Raw genomic sequence first — 22,500 nt, forward strand, 5'->3', positions numbered from 1 at the left:
ATCTCGATGGGGTCCATGGTGATTGGAGCAGCATCAGAACAGTCACACTTGTTGTCTACCACCACCATGAAGAGATTACTGCTGGGAATCTGCTGGATCACAAATGATCTGCCAATAGGAAAACACAGAGGAAGGGAAAGGGTGAAAAAGAGAGAGAGATGGAGGAGAAATAGAGAGATGGAGGGGAAAGAGAGAGATGGAGGGGAAAGAGAGAGAGATTGAGGAGAAAGAGAGAGATGGAAGAGAAAGAGAGAGAGATTAAAGAGAAAGAGAGAGATGGAGGGGAAAGAGAGAGAGATGGAGGAGAAATAGAGAGAAGGAGGGGAAAGAGAGAGAGATGGAGGAGAAAGAGAGAGATGGAGGAGAAAGAGAGAGATGGAGGAGAAAGAGAGAGAGATTAAAGAGAAAGAGAGAGATGGAGGGGAAAGAGAGATGAAGGAGAATGAGAGAGAGATAGATGGAGGAGAAAGAGAGAGAGATAGATGGAGGAGAAAGAGAGAGAGATGGAGGGGAGAGAGAGCGAGATGTACACTTCAGATTGACCATGAATATGTATTACAGTACCAGTGTAATAGGGGGACACTTTGAAAAGATTCCAATGGGCATGTGTCAAAAAAAATGCCTTGTCTCGGTGTGTTGTACACACACGCACATGCACACGCACATGCACACGCACACACACGCACGCAAAGGCACATATACATATACAACCTCCCCCCCCCACACACACACACGGCCCATCCAAGGCCCTCACCGATGAAGTGTTGCAGAATATAAAACACTCCAAAGGAGAGAAATGGGAAGCAGACTCCAGTTCCTCGAGTTCCAGATCTTCCCATGGCTGGGTTTAACTGGCCGAGGAGACACTGTCTGATCTGGCCTCCTGGTTAGTGATTTATGTCTCAGCATAGGGTTTATGAACAGGAGAGGCCGTAAAGATGATCTCTTCTTTCTCTCTCACTCTCTCTTTGTCTTTCTCTCTGACCTCCTCTCTTTTCCACCGACTGTGATTTATGTGTCTCACTGTAATGCATTTATCACTAGTGCATCTCCTCAAAGGAGAGGAGACACGCACGCACGCTCGCCTGCACACACGCATGCACGAATACAGGATCTCCGCAAAAGAACCTTCAGAGGAAAGTAGCCTGACTAAGTATTCAGCCTCTCCAGCTTAACATACCCTAGTCTAACCCAGTCCAACCCAGTTACTCCAACTCAGCCCAGACTAACCCAGTCCAACCCAGTTACCCTAACTCAGAGCAGTCTAACCCAGTCCAACCCAGTTACCCTAACTCAGCCCAGACTAACCCAGTCCAACCCAGTTACTCCAACTCAGCCCAGACTAACCAAGTCCAACCCAGTTTATCCTAACTCAGCTCAGTCTAACCCAGTCCAACCCAGTTACCCTAACTCAGCACAGACTAACCAAGTCCAACCCAGTTTATCCTAACTCAGCCCAGACTAACCCAGTCCAACCCAGTTACCCTAACTTAGAGCAGTCTAACCCAGTCCAAGCCAGTTACCCTAACTCAGAGCAGTCTAACCCAGTCCAAGACAGTTACCCTAACTCAGAGCAGTCTAACCCAGTCCAACCCAGTTACCCTAACTCAGAGCAGTCTAACCCAGTCCAACCCAGTTACCCTAACTCAGAGCAGTCTAACCTAGTCCAACCCAGTTACCCTAACTCAGCCCAGACTAACCCAGTCCAACCCAGTTTACCCTAACTCAGCCCAGTCTAACCCAGTCCAACCCAGTTACCCTAACTCAGCACAGTCTAACCCAGTCCAACCCAGTTTACCCTAACTCAGCCCAGTCTAGTTTTAGAGGCCCCCATCTTAGCTGTGCAGAGAAATTTCCTGCAATTCTACATGGAGCTGAGAGACATGTTTGTAGTTTGAAAGCTAATTATCTACGATTCTACACGTTATGTCATGGAGCAAATATAAAATTTAGCCGTTTTAAAGCAAACTCCCTGCAACTCTATGCATTTTGCTCAAACATAATAACAAAATCTATACTGCTAAATTCATTGTTTGGGGAATTTTCACTGATTGTCTAGATTTTATTTTGGTTATTGTTAGTTCTCAAAGATTATATTATGTAGCTCCATTATATTTTCTACAAACTTTACATCTTCTTTAAGTCTTAAGTTTACACTGAAAGTGTTTTTCCATCCCGAAAATGAATTTATATAAAAAAAAACAGTTTACACTGTTTGGACTAGACGACCCAAAAACACGCTGCCCAAGGATAGCAATTGCAAAAAAATCCCTGTCCAGCACAGTCTATTCAAGCCCAGTCCATCCTAACCTAACTCAGCACAGTCTATTCAAGCCCAGTCCATCCTAACCTAACTCAGCACAGTCTATTCAAGCCCAGTCCATCCTAACCTAACTCAGCACAGTCTATTCAAGCCCAGTCCATCCTAACCTAACTCAGCACAGTCTATTCAAGCCCAGTCCATCCTAACCTAACTCAGCACAGTCTATTCAAGCCCAGTCCATCCTAACCTAACTCAGCACAGTCTATTCAAGCCCAGTCCATCCTAACCTAACTCAGCACAGTCTATTCAAGCCCAGTCCATCCTAACCTAACTCAGCACAATCTATTCAAGCCCAGTCCATCCTAACCTAACTCAGCACAGTCTATTCAAGCCCAGTCCATCCTAACCTAACTCAGCACAGTCTATTCAAGCCCAGTCCATCCTAACCTAACTCAGCACAGTCTATTCAGTTTATCCTAACTCAGCTCAGTCTAACCCAGTCCAACCCAGTTACCCTAACTCAGCCCAGACTAACCAAGTCCAACCCAGTTTATCCTAACTCAGCCCAGACTAACCCAGTCCAACCCAGTTACCCTAACTTAGAGCAGTCTAACCCAGTCCAAGCCAGTTACCCTAACTCAGAGCAGTCTAACCCAGTCCAAACCAGTTACCCTAACTCAGAGCAGTCTAATCCAGTCCAAGACAGTTACCCTAACTCAGAGCAGTCTAACCCAGTCCAAACCAGTTACCCTAACTCAGCCCAGACTAACCCAGTCCAACCCAGTTTACCCTAACTCAACCCAGTCTAACCCAGTCCAACCCAGTTACCCTAACTCAGCACAGTCTAACCCAGTCCAACCCAGTTTACCCTAACTCAGCCCAGTCTAGTTTTAGAGGCCCGCAGTCTATTCAAGCCCAGTCCATCCTAACCTAACTCAGCACAGTCTATTCAAGCCCAGTCCATCCTAACCTAACTCAGCACAGTCTATTCAAGCCCAGTCCAACTCAGCCCAGTCTAACCCAGCCCAGCCTAACCTATTCTAACTCAGCCCAGTCTAACCCAGCCCAGCCTAACCTATTCTAACTCAGCCCAGTCTAACCCAGCCCAGCCTAACCTATTCTAACTCAGCCCAGTCTAACCAAGCCCAGTCCAACTCAGCCCAGTCTAACCCAGCCGAGCCTAACCTATTCTAACTCAGCCCAGTGTATCAAAGAGCTCTATTTTCATGTAATCTGACCAAAGCACTGGTTCGTTTACATTTGTTGGATTACATGAAACTAGAGCTCTTTGTCCAAAGCACAAGTGGTGGGTTTGGTCGTCAAAATGGGAACGCATGAGCAGAAAATAACCCCATAACAACTGTAAAATATGGTGTTGGATCTTCGATGTTAAGGGGCTATTTCACTGGTCCTTGGACCCTTGTTAAGGTCAAAGGCATCATGAACTTTACCCAGTAGCAGGACATTTTGACAAAAAACCTGTTGCCTCTGACAGGAGGCTGAAACATTAGATACATTTCTGTTTCAAAACTGTTTCAAAACTATAAGTCCTACAAACACATGCTTACCACCGTTAGAAAGGTAAGAACCTTTGGATTCCAATACAGGTGTGGGATTCAATTACAGAGCCAGAGCAACAGCATGCAAAGAAAAGCACAAAAATACATGCATATATTATATATATACAGTGCCTTCGAAAGTATTCAGACACCTTGACCTTTTCCACATGTTGTTACGTTACAGCCTTATTCTAAAATGGATTAAATAAAAACATTTCCTCAGCATTCTACGCACAATACCCCATAATGACAAAGTGAAAACAGGTTTTGTGAAATGTTTGCAAATGTGTAGAAAACAAAAACAGGAATGCCTTATTTTCATAAGCATTTATGAAATTGAGCTCAGGTGCATCCTGTTTACATTGATCATCCTTGAGATGTTTCTACAACTTGATTGGAGTCCACCTGTGGTAAATTCAATTGATTGGACATGATATGGAAAGGCACACACCTGTCTATTTAAGGTCCCACAGTTGACAGTGCACGTTAGAGCAAAAACCAAGCCATGAGGTCGAAGGAATTATCCATAGAGCTCTGAGACAGGATTGTGTCGAGGCACAGATCTGGGGAAGGGCATCAAAAAATGCAGCATTGAAGGTCTCCAAGAACACATTGGCCTCCATCATTAATAAATGGAAGAAGTTTGGAACCACCAAAACTCTTCCTAGAGCTGGCAGCCCGGTCAAACTGAGCAATCGGGGGATAAGGGCCTTGGTCAGGGAGGTGCCCAAGAACCCGATGGTCACTTTGGCAGAGATCTAGAGTTCCTCTTTGCAGATGGGCGAACCTTCCAGAAAGACAACCATCTCTGCAGCACTCCACCAATCAGTCCTTTATGGTGCCCAGTGAAGGTGTCTAAATACTTCCCAAATGCACTGCACTGTATACAGAGCCTTCAGAAAGTATTCACACCCCTTGACTGTTTACACATTTTGTTGTGTTCCAGCCTGAATTTAAAATTGATTAAATGTAGATGTTGTGTCACTGTCCTACACAATACCCCATAATGTCCAAGTGGAATTATGTTTTTATAAAAAAAAATAAAAAAAATAATGAACAGCTGAAATGTATTGAGACAATTTAGTATTCAAATTTGCTTAACAACTCACATAATAAGTTGCATGGCTTTACTCTGTGTGCATAGTGTTTAACATGATTTTTGAATGACTACCTCACCACACATTCAATTACGAAGATAGAGGTATCATTCGTAACTCAGTTGCTGGAGAGGAAGGAAGCCACTCAGGGATTTCACCACGAGACAATTGATGACTTTAAAACAGTTACAGAGTTTAATGGCTCTGATAGGAGAAAACTGAGGATGGATCAACAACATTGTAGTTACTCCACAATACTAACTTAAATGACAGAGTGAAAAGAAGGAAGTCTGTATAGAATAAAAATATTCCAAAACATGCATCCTGCAATAAGGCACTAAAGTAATGCTGGAAAACATGTGGCAAAGAAATTAACTACAAATGAATACAAAGTGTTATGATTGGGGCAAATCCAATACAACACATCCCTGAGCACCACTCTTCATATTTTCAAGCATGGTGGCTGCATCATGTTATCCACAAGAACTAGGGAGTTTTTCAGGATCAAAATAAATGGAATAGAGCAATGCTGGAAAGACAGAGGATAGAGGAGCAGTTCATTCAGTCTGCTTCTCAACAGACACTAGGAGACAAATTCACCTTTCAGCAGGACAATAACCTACAACACAAGGCCAATTATACACTGAAGTTGTTTACCATTGAATGTTGCTAAGTGGCCTAGTTAGAGTTTTGACTTAAATCAGCTTGGAAACCTATGGCAAGATTGAAAATGGCTGTCTAGCAATGATCAACAACCAACTTGAGGGAGCTTGAAGAATTAAACAAATAAAATTTTGTACAATTGTACAATCCAAGTGTGCAAAGCTTTTAGAGACTTAACCAGATCGGCAGAGATTGCAGCTGTGAGCCTAAGATGATTCTAACACGTATTGGCTCATAATTATGTAAATGAGATATTTCTATATTTAATTTATTTCTATATTTAATTTTCAATAAATAAATAAACATTTCTAAAACCATTTCTAAAACCATGTTTTCAATTTGTCATGATAGGGTTTTGTGTGTGGATGGATGATAAAAAATAATAATATTTAATAAATGTTGAATTCATGCTGTAACACAACAAAATGTGGAATAAGTAAAGGGGTATGAATACTTTCTGAAGGCACTGTGTGTATATATTTTCTTTATTTTGCGGGGAGGGTTGGTTCCCAAATTGTCTCCATGTTTGGGAAAAAGACATTTGATAGTCTAGATTTGAAATAAAATATGTCACCAATGATCCAAAAACAAATACAAATAATAAATGGTGGCGCTTTAAACATGCTGGCGCTGAGTGATGAACTAATATGTTGTTTTTTAGTTGTTGATCAATGTTGGTTCAATCATTTGAATTCCATTTAGTTCTATTTTTTTGTGAGCCAAACGCTCTGTTTCTCTAGACAGAAATCAAATCATTAATGACAGAAATCAAGTCAAGAACTTATGTGGGACGCTGGGCTGAAGGGACTTTTCACTCAGCAAATATTCAAACTAGTTTAGCTACAATGACTACAATAATCCATTGCGCCTATTCTTTCTGGCTCAGACAGAGATGGATAAACTTTTACGCCTGCTACTTTATGTTAGATACACACAGACCGCATGAGAGAGGAATGTACAAACACAAGGAGAGAGAAGGATAGAGACAGTTCGTGAAAGTATGCCTTATCTACTTTGAAGAACTAGTACATTATTTTGTCAGACAGCTCTGCAGCATACTTAGGCAGGCTTGCCTATCTAACGAGGATGTACAGTACAGTATTTGGAGCACAGAGAGAACGTTGTCTAGCTGGCTTGCTGCTTCTGCCTGATCAGAGATAAGATGATGACTTTAAGGAGTGAAAATAATAATTCATCAAATATATACTAAGTCATATACACAACTGAAATATTTTATTATTTCATAGTAATTTCCATTTTCTCTATTGATGTCTACATTACATTACATTACATTACATTACATTTACCCAATGTAGACAAACAGGCAATGGAATATATTCAGTGTTTTGGCAAAACTGAATGTTTTTTAACTTCCATTAAAAAGCTCTAAAATAATTTTAATGTCATTATTGTCCCCCGCGATGAAATCGGGAAGGGGGCTGTGGATCGTTCTCCATCCGTATGTATGTTTGTATGTTCATTAGTCTCACGCAATATCTCAGACAGCACTGGGCCGATTTTGAGGAAACATGGGGAAATGATGCGTGTTGTCATAGAGATCCGGCATTTACAAAATGACACTGATTGGCCAAAGACGAGAGCTATAATAATTAACTGAAATTTGTAGTCACACTAAAACATGCATAAATTCCCATAGGAACACAGACATTTTAAAAGTGCAGGGCTTGTGCAAAGTGCCATGTCTTCGTGTTTTGTCTTAAAGGAATGTACATATGAGGAGATAGCTGAAGTCGTAACCTTTCACTGGTGGAATCTGATCTCATGTATGATTTCCAGTTCGTCCACTAGATCGCAGCAGAAGATCACATGGCGTGACTTGGCCACTTGAAACCAGATGCGTTTGATCTGTGCGAAAATGGCTGAAAGGATTTTCAAGCCTTATGTCATAAAATGACCGTGGCGATTGGGGCTTTGAAGTTATCCTGTAACAATGACATCGCCAGCAGTAAAAAGACAAGTGCTGTAGCTTTGGAATGATATGTCCCTTTCTTTTTTCTGACTGAAATTGACTGAGTGGGTACAACTTAAAGCTCCGAGGATCAGGTACCAGGTCCAAAACAACCGCTCAGAGTTTAACAGGTTACAAAATCTCACATTTTTTGGAGCATACAATATAGCTCAGCATTTAAATAATTTATTTGATACAGTCATTTTGCTAATCTTTTTCAAGGGTGTCAATCATTTCAGACCCCACTGTATGTGTGTACACACACTCAGTGGTGTAAAATACTTAAGTAAAAATACTTTAAAGTATTAGTTTTTTGGGGTATCTATACTTTACTTTACTATTTAAATTTTTGATTACTTTTACTTCACTACATTCCTAAAGAAAATGGTGTGCTTTTACTCCATACGTTTTCCATGACACCCAAAAGTACTAGTTACAATGTGAATGCTTAGCAGGACAGGAAAAAGGTTCAATTCACACTCTTATCATGAGAACATCCCCGGTAATCCCTACAGCTTCTGATCTGGTGGATTCACGAAACACAAATGCTTCCTTTGTCTGAGTGTTGGAGTGTTCCCCTGGCTGTCTGTAAATGATGTCTGAGTGTTGGAGTGTTCCCCTGGCTGTCTGTAAATGATGTCTGGGTGTTGGAGTGTTCCCCTGGCTGTCTGTAAATGATGTCTGGGTGTTGGAGTGTTCCCCTGGCTGTCTGTAAATGATGTCTGAGTGTTGGAGTGTTCCCCTGGCTGTCTGTAAATGATGTCTGGGTGTTGGAGTGTTCCCCTGGCTGTCTGTAAATGATGTCTGAGTGTTGGAGTGTTCCCCTGGCTGTCTGTAAATGATGTCTGAGTGTTGGAGTGTTCCCCTGGCTGTCTGTAAATGATGTCTGAGTGTTGGAGTGTTCCCCTGGCTGTCTGTAAATGATGTCTGAGTGTTGGAGTGTTCCCCTGGCTGTCTGTAAATGATGTCTGGGTGTTGGAGTGTTCCCCTGGCTGTCTGTAAATGATGTCTGAGTATTGGAGTGTTCCCCTGGCTGTCTGTAAATGATGTCTGAGTGTTGGAGTGTTCCCCTGGCTGTCTGTAAATGATGTCTGAGTGTTGGAGTGTTCCCCTGGCTGTCTGTAAATGATGTCTGAGTGTTGGAGTGTTCCCCTGGCTATCTGTAAATGATGTCTGAGTGTTGGAGTGTTCCCCTGACTATCTGTAAATGATGTCTGAGTGTTGGAGTGTTCCCCTGGTTGTCTGTAAATGATGTCTGAGTGTTGAAGTGTCCCCCGGCTGTCAAAAACAGTCATAAAAAAGGACATTGTACCATCTGGTTTGCTAAATAAAAGGAATTTGATGTATAGCATTTACTTTTACTTTATACTTTTACTCAAGTATGACAATTGAGTACTTTTTCCACCTCTGTACTTAAGTACATTTAAAACCAGAGAGTTTTAGACTTTTACACAAGTAGTATTTTACTGGGTGACTTTCACTTGAGACATTTTATATTAAGTTATCTTTACTTTTACTCAAGCACCACAATTGAGTACTTTTCCCACCTCTGCACACACTCACACACAGAACGGTGTGCTTCTGACACACACAAATACACAGAATGATGTATTTCTGACACACACAAACACACAGAACAGTGTATTTCAGACACACACAAACACACAGAACTGTGTGTTTCTGACACACACAAACACACATAACTGTGTGTTTCTGACACACACAAACACACAGAACGGTGTGTTTCTGATACACAAACACACAGAACTGTGTGTTTCTGACACACACAAACACACAAACACACAGCGTTGGAGTCAGAGGAGAAAAGTGTCATTGAAGCAATAAGTAGCCCTTTCTCATGGCTCTAACCCCTTATTAACCATGCAGTATAAATCATGCAGTATTAACCATGCAGTATAAATCATGCAGTATAAACCATGCAGTATAAACCATGCAGTATAAAGAATACCATGACTTCCCTATCAAATACCACTCTTGGTCATGTATGAATTATATGTACCACCCGCGTGATACTGTAAACCCTATTAGCAGTGACCACTTTATCGAGGGAAAATGTACTTGCTACGACCAGTGGTGGGACAGGTACCCAACTGTCATACTTGAGTAACAGTAAAGATACCTTAATAGATAATGACTCAAGTAAAAGTAAAAGTCACCCAGTAAAATTTTACTTGAGTAAAAGTCTAAAAGTATTTGGTTTAAAATATATTTAAGTATCAAAAGTAAATGTAATTTCAAAAATATACTTAAGTATCAAAAGTAAAAGTATAAATCATTGCAAATTCCTTATATTAAGCAAACCAGACGGCACAATTTTCTTGTTTTTAAATTCACGGAAAGCCAGAGGAACATTCCAACAGTCAGACATCATTTACAAACAAAGCATTTGTGTTTAGTGAGTCCACCAGATCAGAGGCAGTAGGGATGACCAGGGATGTTCTCTGTTTAGTGAGTCCACCAGATCAGAGGCAGTAGGGATGACCAGGGATGTTCTGTTTAGTGAGTCCACCAGATCAGAGGCAGTAGGGATGACCAGGGATGTTCTGTTTAGTGAGTCCACCAGATCAGAGGCAGTAGGGATGACCAGGGATGTTCTGTTAACTGTGTGAATTTGACTATTTTCCTGTCCCTCTAAGCATTGAAAATGTAACGAGTACTTTTCAGTGTCAAGGACAATGTATGTAGTTAAAAGTACATTATTTCCTTTAGGGATGTAGTGAAGTAAAATAAAAGTTGTCAAAAATATAAATAGTAAAATAAAGTATAGATGCCCCCAAAAACTCCTTAAGTGGTACTTTAAAGTATTTTACAACACTGGCTACGACTGTGAAATGTGATTATCTCATCGAGCTATCCTAAAATGAATGCACTAATTGTAAGTCACTCTGGATAACAACTCAAATTTAAATGTAAAAATGTATAAAATACGAACCCTGTCTACTATGGACGATGTATACTTTAGTGCACTTGATAACATACACATTACTGTTGACTTACAATGTACAGTTGGAACAGCCACCAGAGATAATCTTCAAGTCTTGTGTTTTAAACGGACTACACCAGAATGTGCTTCGTAAGGACACGTCTCTCAAAGAGGACAGAGTTAGTTGAAGATGACAATAGATGGTCCTGTGTATTGTGGCGAATAGATGTGTGGTATCGCTGCTATAAAACTATTCACTTCTGTAGCCTAAAATATCAACTACAGCCACTTTGTTTCCTCTTCCATAACCTGAGCGCAGGTGTATGATAGTTGCTTCATTTAACACACGCGCACACACACACACACACACACACACACACACACACACACACACACACACACACACACACACACACACACACACACACACACACACACACACACACACACACACACACACACACACACACAGACAACACATGCACACACACACAGACGACACACAGACAACACACACACACACACACAAATCCGCTCTTAAGTAACAAACTAAAAGTTCACTAAATAAACACTGAAGAGTTGTTCAGTGGAGGAGAGCCGTGGAGCTGTGAGAATATATTTCCTACAGGCTAAAACGTGTCCCAATGAAAATAAGAGAACATCTCTCAGTCAGCCACTAACATGAACCAGATGTTTATTACCAACATCCCCTATTACTAATATGAGCTATAAAATTCCATATAACCAAAATAAAAACTCCATTTCACTTTGTCAAATTCATTGTGCTTTAAAAAGGATTTATAGGAAACCGACTAGTTGTGTTAGACTGAGAGTTGTGCCTGCTCAAGTCAAACTGCTTTCAACTATTCATCTACTGACAACAATGTGCTCTTCTCAAAGCATCATCAGATGTTTAATGTGTGTGTTTGTGTCTGTGTGTCTGTGTGTGTGCGCACGTGTGTGTGTGTATGTGTGTATGTGGGTGTGTTTCCGATCCTGTCGCTGATAAATGTAATAAGATTATATTAATCGCGGATTCTCAGTTAGGGTTCAGAATTCAATCCATCGCTTTTGATTTATTCATATTTATTCAAATATAGGCCTGACATAACTCACCCATTGGCTGTAAATGCTAAAATACCTGGGCCCTCTGGGATCAGCCAATCACAGAGGCTCACTTGGATCTGTGTGGTGTGTGATTAGCTTTAGGGTTCGTTGCCTGGGTGACTTCTCTTCTGTTTGAATATTAGTAAGGCTATACCTTGTGACAGATATCCTGCATGTGTGTGTCTGACTGCACCCCAACCCGCATTTAATCCTGGCACCCAGGGCTGTGGTTACCCTCCTGACCCTGAGAGCCAAAGAGAACACACACACATACACACACACGCACACGCACACGCACACACACACACACACACACACACACACACACACACACACACACACACACACACACACACACACACACACACACACACACAGAGACACTTCTAAGTTTCCTTGGCAGCCCCACAGCTGGGAGCAATGAAGGGCCCATCGGAGTGATTCAGAGAACACCCCACAATTGCCTGACAGAGAAGCCCAAATTGTTAATGGGGACCACACTAATTTCCCCGTTTCTAAAGGAAGCTTTTTTCTTTTTTTCTACTCCGCTCTCCCTCAGCTTGTGTTGTGGTCACATTTTAAACTGTGTTTGAGAGTGTGTGTATAAACGTGTGAATGTACGTGGGCATGCGAGTGTATAGGTCTATGTTTGTCTATAAGTGTGTGACTGGAAAACAATGAATCCTCCATGGCTGTTAACTGTGAAAATCAGCTCTATGCAGAGGTGAGACCAAGTCACCATTATTAAAGTCACAAGCAAGTATCAAGTCACAAGGTCCAAGTGTAGATTTATTTACAGCTCTTGGTGATCCAATGGTGAAAGCACCATATCATACACAATATACAAGTAGATTTAACAAATATACACAGTCAATAGCCCTAAAGGTACAGCCTCTGTATCAGGCTTTAACCTGTCCTATCTGAGAAACCAAATAGGTCTACATAATAAGCACAATAAGCACCAAACAATTACCCAATAGGCAATTACAACCAATAATGGTTCTACAATGTAAAGAACATTTCCACATCCATTGTTACACTTGTACATTCGTCTTAATCAGACGTAATGTTTATTAATGATATTCCACCACCATGCGAACATGTAACAACATTTTTCTCTTATTCAACACCCTGAGTCGAAAACGTGGAGCGCAGGTCGCGTACAGTAGCCTATTTCTATGTGCACTAAGACGCGCGTGCTCCTAATACGAACAACAAAAACGACAGGGAAATAGGACACAGACACACGGAACTCCGACATGAACATGAACAAAGGAAACTGTACATTGAATGAAATAAACAGAACTTCCACCTCATGAGTCTTTTGCGGAGGTGCACGTGTACTATAAACACCGCGCCCACTCAGAGCAGAGTAAGTAACGATTGGCTATAAAATGAAAACGTATCGTAGGCCTATCAAACGTGAAACAGAAATGTCTAGGTGTTTCAATAAACAGTAAGGTAATGGAACGATTACAGTTTTTTCCAACTGCTTACACACAAAATATTTTCATGTCACACGATTTCTGAAACCTCTCACTTAAAGTGGAAAACTACACACCAAATATCCAAAACCATAAGCTATTTCTCAGCCTTTGACTCAGTTGTCAATTGCATTAAACACTTTTTTTTCGAAACACTACACACAATTCTCTACCTAAAACACTAAAATCTAACAGGAAGGGACTTGCTTTCCTTTTCCAAACACAACCAATCAAAATGCTACACTTATTCACCACACACACTCCTCACATGTGCAAACACTAATAGCATAACTGATCACTAACCAATCACTGCTTTACTATAAATAGGTCATAGGTCAGATTACCTGTTTTGAACAATGGATGCCAACAATGGACAGAGAGCAAGAGGAGGAGGAGGGAGAGGAAGGGGAAGAAGAAGAAGAGGACGAGGGCAAAGAAGAGAAGGAAGGAGAGCCATCTCTGATGAGATTAGGGCAACACTTGTTGATCATGTGATCAGACATGGTTTGACCATGAGAGAGGACTGAGAGTCCAGCCCAACTTGAGTCGATTTACAGTGGCGTTCATAATTCGAACCTTCAGAAATGAGAACAGGTATGCAACTATATAATGAGTATTTTAGCATTACAGTAATGTACTGTAAAATACGTATGACTGCATAGTATTGCATAAACATTTGTAACTCTAAGCCATCCATTTCCTGCACTGCATTGAATGAATGAGGTTGGTTATCATGCTGTACTACATTGAATGAATGAGGTTGGTTTTCATGCTGTACTACATTGAATGAATGAGGTTGGTTTTCATGCTGTACTACATTGAATGAATGAGGTACTACATTGTTATCATGCTGTACTACATTGAATGAATGAGGTTGGTTATCATGCTGTACTACATTGAATGAATGAGGTTGGTTTTCATGCTGTACTACATTGAATGAATGAGGTTGGTTATCATGCTGTACTACATTGAATGAATGAGGTTGGTTATCATGCTGTACTACATTGAATGAATGAGGTTGGTTTTCATGCTGTACTACATTGAATGAATGAGGTTGGTTATCATGCTGTACTACATTGAATGAATGAGGTTGGTTATCATGCTGTACTACATTGAATGAATGAGGTTGGTTTTCATGCTGTACTACATTGAATGAATGAGGTTGGTTTTCATGCTGTACTACATTGAATGAATGAGGTTGGTTTTCATGCTGTACTACATTGAATGAATGAGGTTGGTTATCATGCTGTACTACATTGAATGAATGAGGTTGGTTATTATGCTGTACTACATTGAATGAATGAGGTTGGTTATCATGCTGTACTACATTGAATGAATGAGGTTGGTTATCATGCTGTACTACATTGAATGAATGAGGTTGGTTATCATGCTGTACTACATTGAATGAATGAGGTTGGTTATCATGCTGTACTACATTGAATGAATGAGGTTGGTTATCATGCTGTACTACATTGAATGAATGAGGTTGGTTTTCATGCTGTACTACATGTTTATGTACATTGTTTACAGTTCCTATGCTGAACACATACTGTGTTTGAATTCTGTACAGAGTGGAAATGCAAAGACATCATGGAGGACGAGGACACTTGTTTACAGATGTACAAGAGACTGCAATTATAAATATGGTTTTGGCCAACAATGCAATTAGGATTCGAGAGATAAGAGAGCATATCTTGAAGAATGACACCATATTTAACAACATCAATGCTGTAAGCCTGTTGACCATACAACGCATCCTCGAACGGCACTGAGTGACGATGAAACAACTTTACAAGGTGCCATTTGAGAGAAACTCTGACAGAGTCAAGAATATGCGACATGACTTTGTAGAGGTATGTTTGCAACACTACTTCCAGTACTTCAGACATACCATATTTACTCATCTGTATATCCTTTTGTCTGTTACAGAGAGTATTGGAGCTGGATGCCCATGTAATTCGCCATGAATTTATTTATGTGGATGAGGTTGGCTTCAACCTCACCAAAACCAGGCGCCATGGAAGAAATGCAATAGGACAGAGGGCATTTACCAATGCCCCCGGACAGCGTGGGGGTGATATAACTATGTGTGCTGCCATCACTCAAAACGGGGTCCTCCATCGCAACGCCACACTGGGTCCGTACAACACCGGCCATATGCTCACTTTTCTGGATGCAATTTACACAATGCTTGTTGTCCCTGATCCAGATCAGGAGCCTGCTAGATTTGTGGTTTTATGGGACAATGTTAGTTTTCACCGGGCTGTTCTGGTCCAAAACTGCTTTGCCACCCATCCACAATTTGTAGTTTTGTACCTACCACCATATTCACCTTTTCTAAATCCCATAGAGGAATTCTCCTCAGCCGGCGCTGGAAAGTGTATGATCGCCAACCCATTACGCTTCTCCAGGCCATGGAGGACGCATGTGGGGACATAGAGGGTGCCTCTGTCCAAGGTTGGATACGCCATGCTAGGAGATACTTCCCTCCATGTGGGGACATAGAGGGTGCCTCTGTCCAAGGTTGGATACTTCACGCTAGGAGATACTTCCCTCCATGTGGGGACATAGAGGGTGCCTCTGTCCAAGGTTGGATACTCCACGCTAGGAGATACTTCCCTCCATGTGGGGACATAGAGGTTGTCTCTGTCCAAGGTTGGATACTCCATGCTAGGAGATACTTCCCTCCATGTGGGGACATAGAGGGTGCCTCTGTCCAAGGTTGGATACTTCATGCTAGGAGATACTTCCCTCCATGTGGGGACATAGAGGGTGCCTCTGTCCAAGGTTGGATACTCCACGCTAGGAGATACTTCCCTCCATGTGGGGACATAGAGGTTGTCTCTGTCCAAGGTTGGATACTCCATGCTAGGAGATACTTCCCTCCATGTGGGGACATAGAGGGTGCCTCTGTCCAAGGTTGGATACTCCATGCTAGGAGATACTTCCCTCCATGTGGGGACATAGAGGGTGCCTCTGTCCAAGGTTGGATACTCCATGCTAGGAGATACTTCCCTCCATGTGGGGACATAGAGGGTGCCTCTGTCCATGGTTGGATATGCCATGCTAGGAGATACTTCCCTCCATGTGGGGACATAGAGGTTGCCCCTGTCCAAGGTTGGATACTCCATGCTAGGAGATACTTCCCTCCATGTGGGGACATAGAGGTTGCCCCTGTCCAAGGTTGGATACGCCATGCTAGGAGATACTTCCCTCCATGTTTGGCAAGAGAAAACGTATCTTGTGATGTGGACGAAGTATTGTGGCCAGACCCAGGCCGGAGAAGAGATGAAGCTTAGCACTGGTGACTGCACCCCCCCCCCCCCACACACACACACACCAATTCCTGGACTGTCCCCCCAGGGACCCCACACACTATTCTAAAGAATATACTTTTGGTTTACATATGTTTATGGTTTTGTTGTATGCTACTGTAAACAACAGTAATGTTTGGCCGAATTAATATTTTCTGTTTCTACATTGCATTGGTGTTTACAGTGTACTTGTTACCCCTCAGCAGATTACTTTCACTGTAGAACATTGTATTGAAATGTAGATATAAGCCTATGAAAGACCAAAGAGTTTTAGATTTAGAACAACAGTGTTTACATGGTATATCCAAAAATGTACTATTATGAAAGCAGTGTTTGCCATTTGATGCAAATGCTTCATTCTGACATGTGTTTATGGCATTTTGAATGCAGTGTTACATTTTGAAGGAGATGTGAGGCATTTTGCATTTTGTGTGTGCAGTTTTGGGAATTGTGTGTTGAGTTTTGAAAAAAGGGAGACAGTTTTGAAAATGTGTGTAAGCAGTTGGAAAAAACTGTAATTATTGTAGCATTAGATGGGATATATATTTACAACACATGGCCTATGGGTTTCAATGTGAAAACAACAGCCAAAATTTCAACAAGAGAAAAAAAATCACTCTCCACTGGCGGGAGTTTGAAGATTGCAAATGAAGAGCCACGCCTATGGTGCAAGCTTCATAAGTCAATTAACAATATTAAGCCATTGTTACATACCAAAAGGCCAGTAGACCTATGCTAGTAATTGTTGCCCCATTGCTGGTGAGCTTGCAAAGTAACAGTACATTTTCTTGGTCACTAAACATTTTTCGAACAGCATATTTATTTATTATGGCAATCCTCTCCCTCTACAATTTGACGTTTGCGCTGCACCAGATCCGATAGCTGTAGCCTACAACAAATCAGCAATCTTTCGCTAGCTCACGACCTGTGTTGATTGACAGTTTGCTAGTCCAATAAGAGTGCCGATTGTGTTTCACTAGCCAATATGTTGCAGGGTGATGCTGCAGCTCTACTGTCTCTGGCTGCATGTCGATTAATCCATGGAGACTGTGCCACAAAATGAGTGACATTACAAAACCTGGCCAGATCATTTCAAGTCATCAGTCTCAAGTCAAAGTCGAGTCCCGAGTCTTGAAGCTCCAAGTCCAGTCTCAAGTCATCAAATCTGTGGTCAAATGTGTGACTCGAGTCAGACAGGAGTCCAAGTCATGTGACTCGAGTCCACAGCTCTGGCTATATGTAATGAACTGTGCATTTTAACTGTTTACAGCAGTACTAGTGGAAATAAAGGACCATAGACAGCATTTGATTGGCTGTGTGTGTGTGTGTGTGTGTGTGTTTGTAAACTGTGACGTACTTGATGCATCCCTCACAGTCGATGTTCCCAGTGGTCTCCTTTATGGTTCTCTCTGAGACAAAGGCTGGGTACTCTGTATCACATGGCACCAACATGGTCCGATCACCCCTCTGGGCTAGAGAGAGAGAGAGACAGAGAGAGAGAGAGACAGAGAGAGAGAGACAGAGAGAGAGACAGAGAGACAGAGAGAGAGAGAGAGACAGAGAGACACAGAGAGAGAGAGAGAGAGAGAGAGAGAGACAGAGATAGAGAGACATTTGGAGATTAGAATAAAACATTATTTTCTAAACTACTGTAAATATGTTAATAGCACACTCCTTTTACAGACATAGTGAAACCACTATGCAATGACTACATCCAGTTTATCTGATAGGGGTGTTTTAAATTCATTACATGTATCACTGCTGCCACTCAGTGATTTGTGGTAGTACTGCAGTTGATTTAAAAAAAGGATATACAGAACACTGTATTAATTCATTACACATGCAAACGACCTTGTCTACAGTAAACGTACATTCTAAATGACTATACAATAAGAAAACGATGAGCTTAAAAACATTTCTCCAAAGAAACATAGTCACAGGCTGATTAGGAAGAGTGTGCATTAACATACAGTAGGTTCACAGGCTGATTAGGAAGAGTGTGCATTAACATACAGTAGGTTCACAGGCTGATTAGGAAGGAGTGTGCATTAACATACAGTAGGTTCACAGGCTGATTAGGAAGAGTGTGCATTAACATACAGTAGGTTCACAGGCTGATTAGGAAGAGTGTGCATTAACATACAGTAGGTTCACAGGCTGATTAGGAAGAGTGTGCATTAACATACAGTAGGTTCACAGGCTGATTAGGAAGAGTGTGCATTAACATACAGTAGGTTCACAGGCTGATTAGGAAGAGTGTGCATTAACATACAGTAGGTTCACAGGCTGATTAGGAAGAGTGTGCATTAACATACAGTAGGTTCACAGGCTGATTAGGAAGAGTGTGCATTAACATACAGTAGGTTCACAGGCTGATTAGGAAGAGTGTGCATTAACATACAGTAGGTTCACAGGCTGATTAGGAAGAGTGTGCATTAACATACAGTAGGTTCACAGGCTGATTAGGAAGAGTGTGCATTAACATACAGTAGGTTCAGGCAGGCTACAGATTAGGAAGAGTGTGCATTAACATACAGTAGGTTCACAGGCTGATTAGGAAGAGTGTGCATTAACATACAGTAGGTTCACAGGCTGATTAGGAAGAGTGTGCATTAACATACAGTAGGTTCACAGGCTGATTAGGAAGAGTGTGCATTAACATACAGTAGGTTCACAGGCTGATTAGGAAGAGTGTGCATTAACATACAGTAGGTTCACAGGCTGATTAGGAAGAGTGTGCATTAACATACAGTAGGTTCACAGGCTGATTAGGAAGAGTGTGCATTAACATACAGTAGGTTCACAGGCTGATTAGGAAGAGTGTGCATTAACATACAGTAGGTTCACAGGCTGATTAGGAAGAGTGTGCATTAACATACAGTAGGTTCACAGGCTGATTAGGAAGAGTGTGCATTAACATACAGTAGGTTCACAGGCTGATTAGGAAGAGTGTGCATTAACATACAGTAGGTTCACAGGCTGATTAGGAAGAGTGTGAGTAGGTTCACAGGCTGATTAGGAAGAGTGTGCATTAACATACAGTAGGTTCACAGGCTGATTAGGAAGAGTGTGCATTAACATACAGTAGGTTCACAGGCTGATTAGGAAGAGTGTGCATTAACATACAGTAGGTTCACAGGCTGATTAGGAAGAGTGTGCATTAACATACAGTAGGTTCACAGGCTGATTAGGAAGGAGTGTGCATTAACATACAGTAGGTTCACAGGCTGATTAGGAAGAGTGTGCATTAACATTACAGTAGGTTAACACAGGCTGATTAGGAAGAGTGTGCATTAACATACAGTAGGTTCACAGGCTGATTAGGAAGAGTGTGCATTAACATACAGTAGGTTCACAGGCTGATTAGGAAGAGTGTGCATTAACATACAGTAGGTTCACAGGCTGATTAGGAAGAGTGTGCATTAACATACAGTAGGTTCACAGGCTGATTAGGAAGAGTGTGCATTAACATACAGTAGGTTCACAGGCTGATTAGGAAGAGTGTGCATTAACATACAGTAGGTTCACAGGCTGATTAGGAAGAGTGTGCATTAACATACAGTAGGTTCACAGGCTGATTAGGAAGAGTGTGCATTAACATACAGTAGGTTCACAGGCTGATTAGGAAGAGTGTGCATTAACATACAGTAGGTTCACAGGCTGATTAGGAAGAGTGTGCATTAACATACAGTAGGTTCACAGGCTGATTAGGAAAGAGTGTGCATTAACATACAGTAGGTTCACAGGCTGATTAGGAAGAGTGTGCATTAACATACAGTAGGTTCACAGGCTGATTAGGAAGAGTGTGCATTAACATACAGTAGGTTCACAGGCTGATTAGGAAGAGTGTGCATTAACATACAGTAGGTTCACAGGCTGATTAGGAAGAGTGTGCATTAACATACAGTAGGTTCACAGGCTGATTAGGAAGAGTGTGCATTAACATACAGTAGGTTCACAGGCTGATTAGGAAGAGTGTGCATTAACATACAGTAGGTTCACAGGCTGATTAGGAAGAGTGTGCATTAACATACAGTAGGTTCACAGGCTGATTAGGAAGAGTGTGCATTAACATACAGTAGGTTCACAGGCTGATTAGGAAGAGTGTGCATTAACAACAGGTTCACAGGCTGATTAGGAAGAGTGTGCATTAACATACAGTAGGTTCACAGGCTGATTAGGAAGAGTGTGCATTAACATACAGTAGGTTCACAGGCTGATTAGGAAGAGTGTGCATTAACATACAGTAGGTTCACAGGCTGATTAGGAAGAGTGTGCATTAACATACAGTAGGTTCACAGGCTGATTAGGAAGAGTGTGCATTAACATACAGTAGGTTCACAGGCTGATTAGGAAGAGTGTGCATTAACATACAGTAGGTTCACAGGCTGATTAGGAAGAGTGTGCATTAACATACAGTAGGTTCACAGGCTGATTAGGAAGAGTGTGCATTAACATACAGTAGGTTCACAGGCTGATTAGGAAGAGTGTGCATTAACATACAGTAGGTTCACAGGCTGATTAGGAAGAGTGTGCATTAACATACAGTAGGTTCACAGGCTGATTAGGAAGAGTGTGCATTAACATACAGTAGGTTCACAGGCTGATTAGGAAGAGTGTGCATTAACATACAGTAGGTTCACAGGCTGATTAGGAAGAGTGTGCATTAACATACAGTAGGTTCACAGGCATACAGATTAGGAAGAGTGTGCATTAACATACAGTAGGTTCACAGGCTGATTAGGAAGAGTGTGCATTAACATACAGTAGGTTCACAGATTAGGAAGAGTGTGCATTAACATACAGTAGGTTCACAGGCTGATTAGGAAGAGTGTGCATTAACATACAGTAGGTTCACAGGCTGATTAGGAAGAGTGTGCATTAACATACAGTAGGTTCACAGGCTGATTAGGAAGAGTGTGCATTAACATACAGTAGGTTCACAGGCTGATTAGGAAGAGTGTGCATTAACATAGTAGGTTCACAAGTGTGCATTAACATACAGTAGGTTCACAGGCTGATTAGGAAGAGTGTGCATTAACATACAGTAGGTTCACAGGCTGATTAGGAAGAGTGTGCATTAACATACAGTAGGTTCACAGGCTGATTAGGAAGAGTGTGCATTAACATACAGTAGGTTCACAGGCTGATTAGGAAGAGTGTGCATTAACATACAGTAGGTTCACAGGCTGATTAGGAAGAGTGTGCATTAACATACAGTAGGTTCACAGGCTGATTAGGAAGGAGTGTGCATTAACATACAGTAGGTTCACAGGCTGATTAGGAAGAGTGTGCATTAACATACAGTAGGTTCACAGGCTGATTAGGAAGGAGTGTGCATTAACATACAGTAGGTTCACAGGCTGATTAGGAAGAGTGTGCATTAACATACAGTAGGTTGCTGATTAGGAAGAGTGTGCATTAACATACAGTAGGTTCACAGGCTGATTAGGAAGAGTGTGCATTAACATACAGTAGGTTCACAGGCTGATTAGGAAGAGTGTGCATTAACATACAGTAGGTTCACAGGCTGATTAGGAAGAGTGTGCATTAACATACAGTAGGTTCACAGGCTGATTAGGAAGAGTGTGCATTAACATACAGTAGGTTCACAGGCTGATTAGGAAGAGTGTGCATTAACATACAGTTGGCTGATTAGGAAGAGTGTGCATTAACATACAGTAGGTTCACAGGCTGATTAGGAAGAGTGTGCATTAACATACAGTAGGTTCACAGGCTGATTAGGAAGGAGTGTGCATTAACATACAGTAGGTTCACAGGCTGATTAGGAAGAGTGTGCATTAACATACAGTAGGTTCACAGGCTGATTAGGAAGAGTGTGCATTAACATACAGTAGGTTCACAGGCTGATTAGGAAGAGTGTGCATTAACATACAGTAGGTTCACAGGCTGATTAGGAAGAGTGTGCATTAACATACAGTAGGTTCACAGGCTGATTAGGAAGAGTGTGCATTAACATACAGTAGGTTCACAGGCTGATTAGGAAAACATCACAGTAGCATTCATACAGTAGGCACAGGCTGATTAGGAAGAGTGTGCATTAACATACAGTAGGTTCACAGGCTGATTAGGAAGGAGT

At 41.6% G+C, this 22,500-nt stretch overlaps 1 protein-coding gene across 1 annotated transcript in view; it reads right to left on the bottom strand.

Annotated features, from left to right (window-relative positions):
* The window catches only part of cacna2d3a (calcium channel, voltage-dependent, alpha 2/delta subunit 3a), a 348,945-nt gene that overhangs the window by 7,087 nt on the left and 319,358 nt on the right, over positions 1–22,500 (bottom strand). Inside the window, exons 35-36 of the mRNA XM_064956460.1 lie at positions 17,758–17,872; positions 1–108 (exon numbers count right to left, since the gene is read on the bottom strand). The exon at positions 1–108 is cut by the window's left edge and continues 10 nt beyond it. Of these exons, the coding sequence (XP_064812532.1) occupies positions 1–108; positions 17,758–17,872 (223 nt within the window). The remainder of the gene's footprint in view (positions 109–17,757; positions 17,873–22,500) is intronic.

Source organism: Oncorhynchus masou, chromosome 33, assembly GCF_036934945.1.
Source record: "Oncorhynchus masou masou isolate Uvic2021 chromosome 33, UVic_Omas_1.1, whole genome shotgun sequence".
NCBI lineage: Eukaryota > Metazoa > Chordata > Actinopteri > Salmoniformes > Salmonidae > Oncorhynchus > Oncorhynchus masou.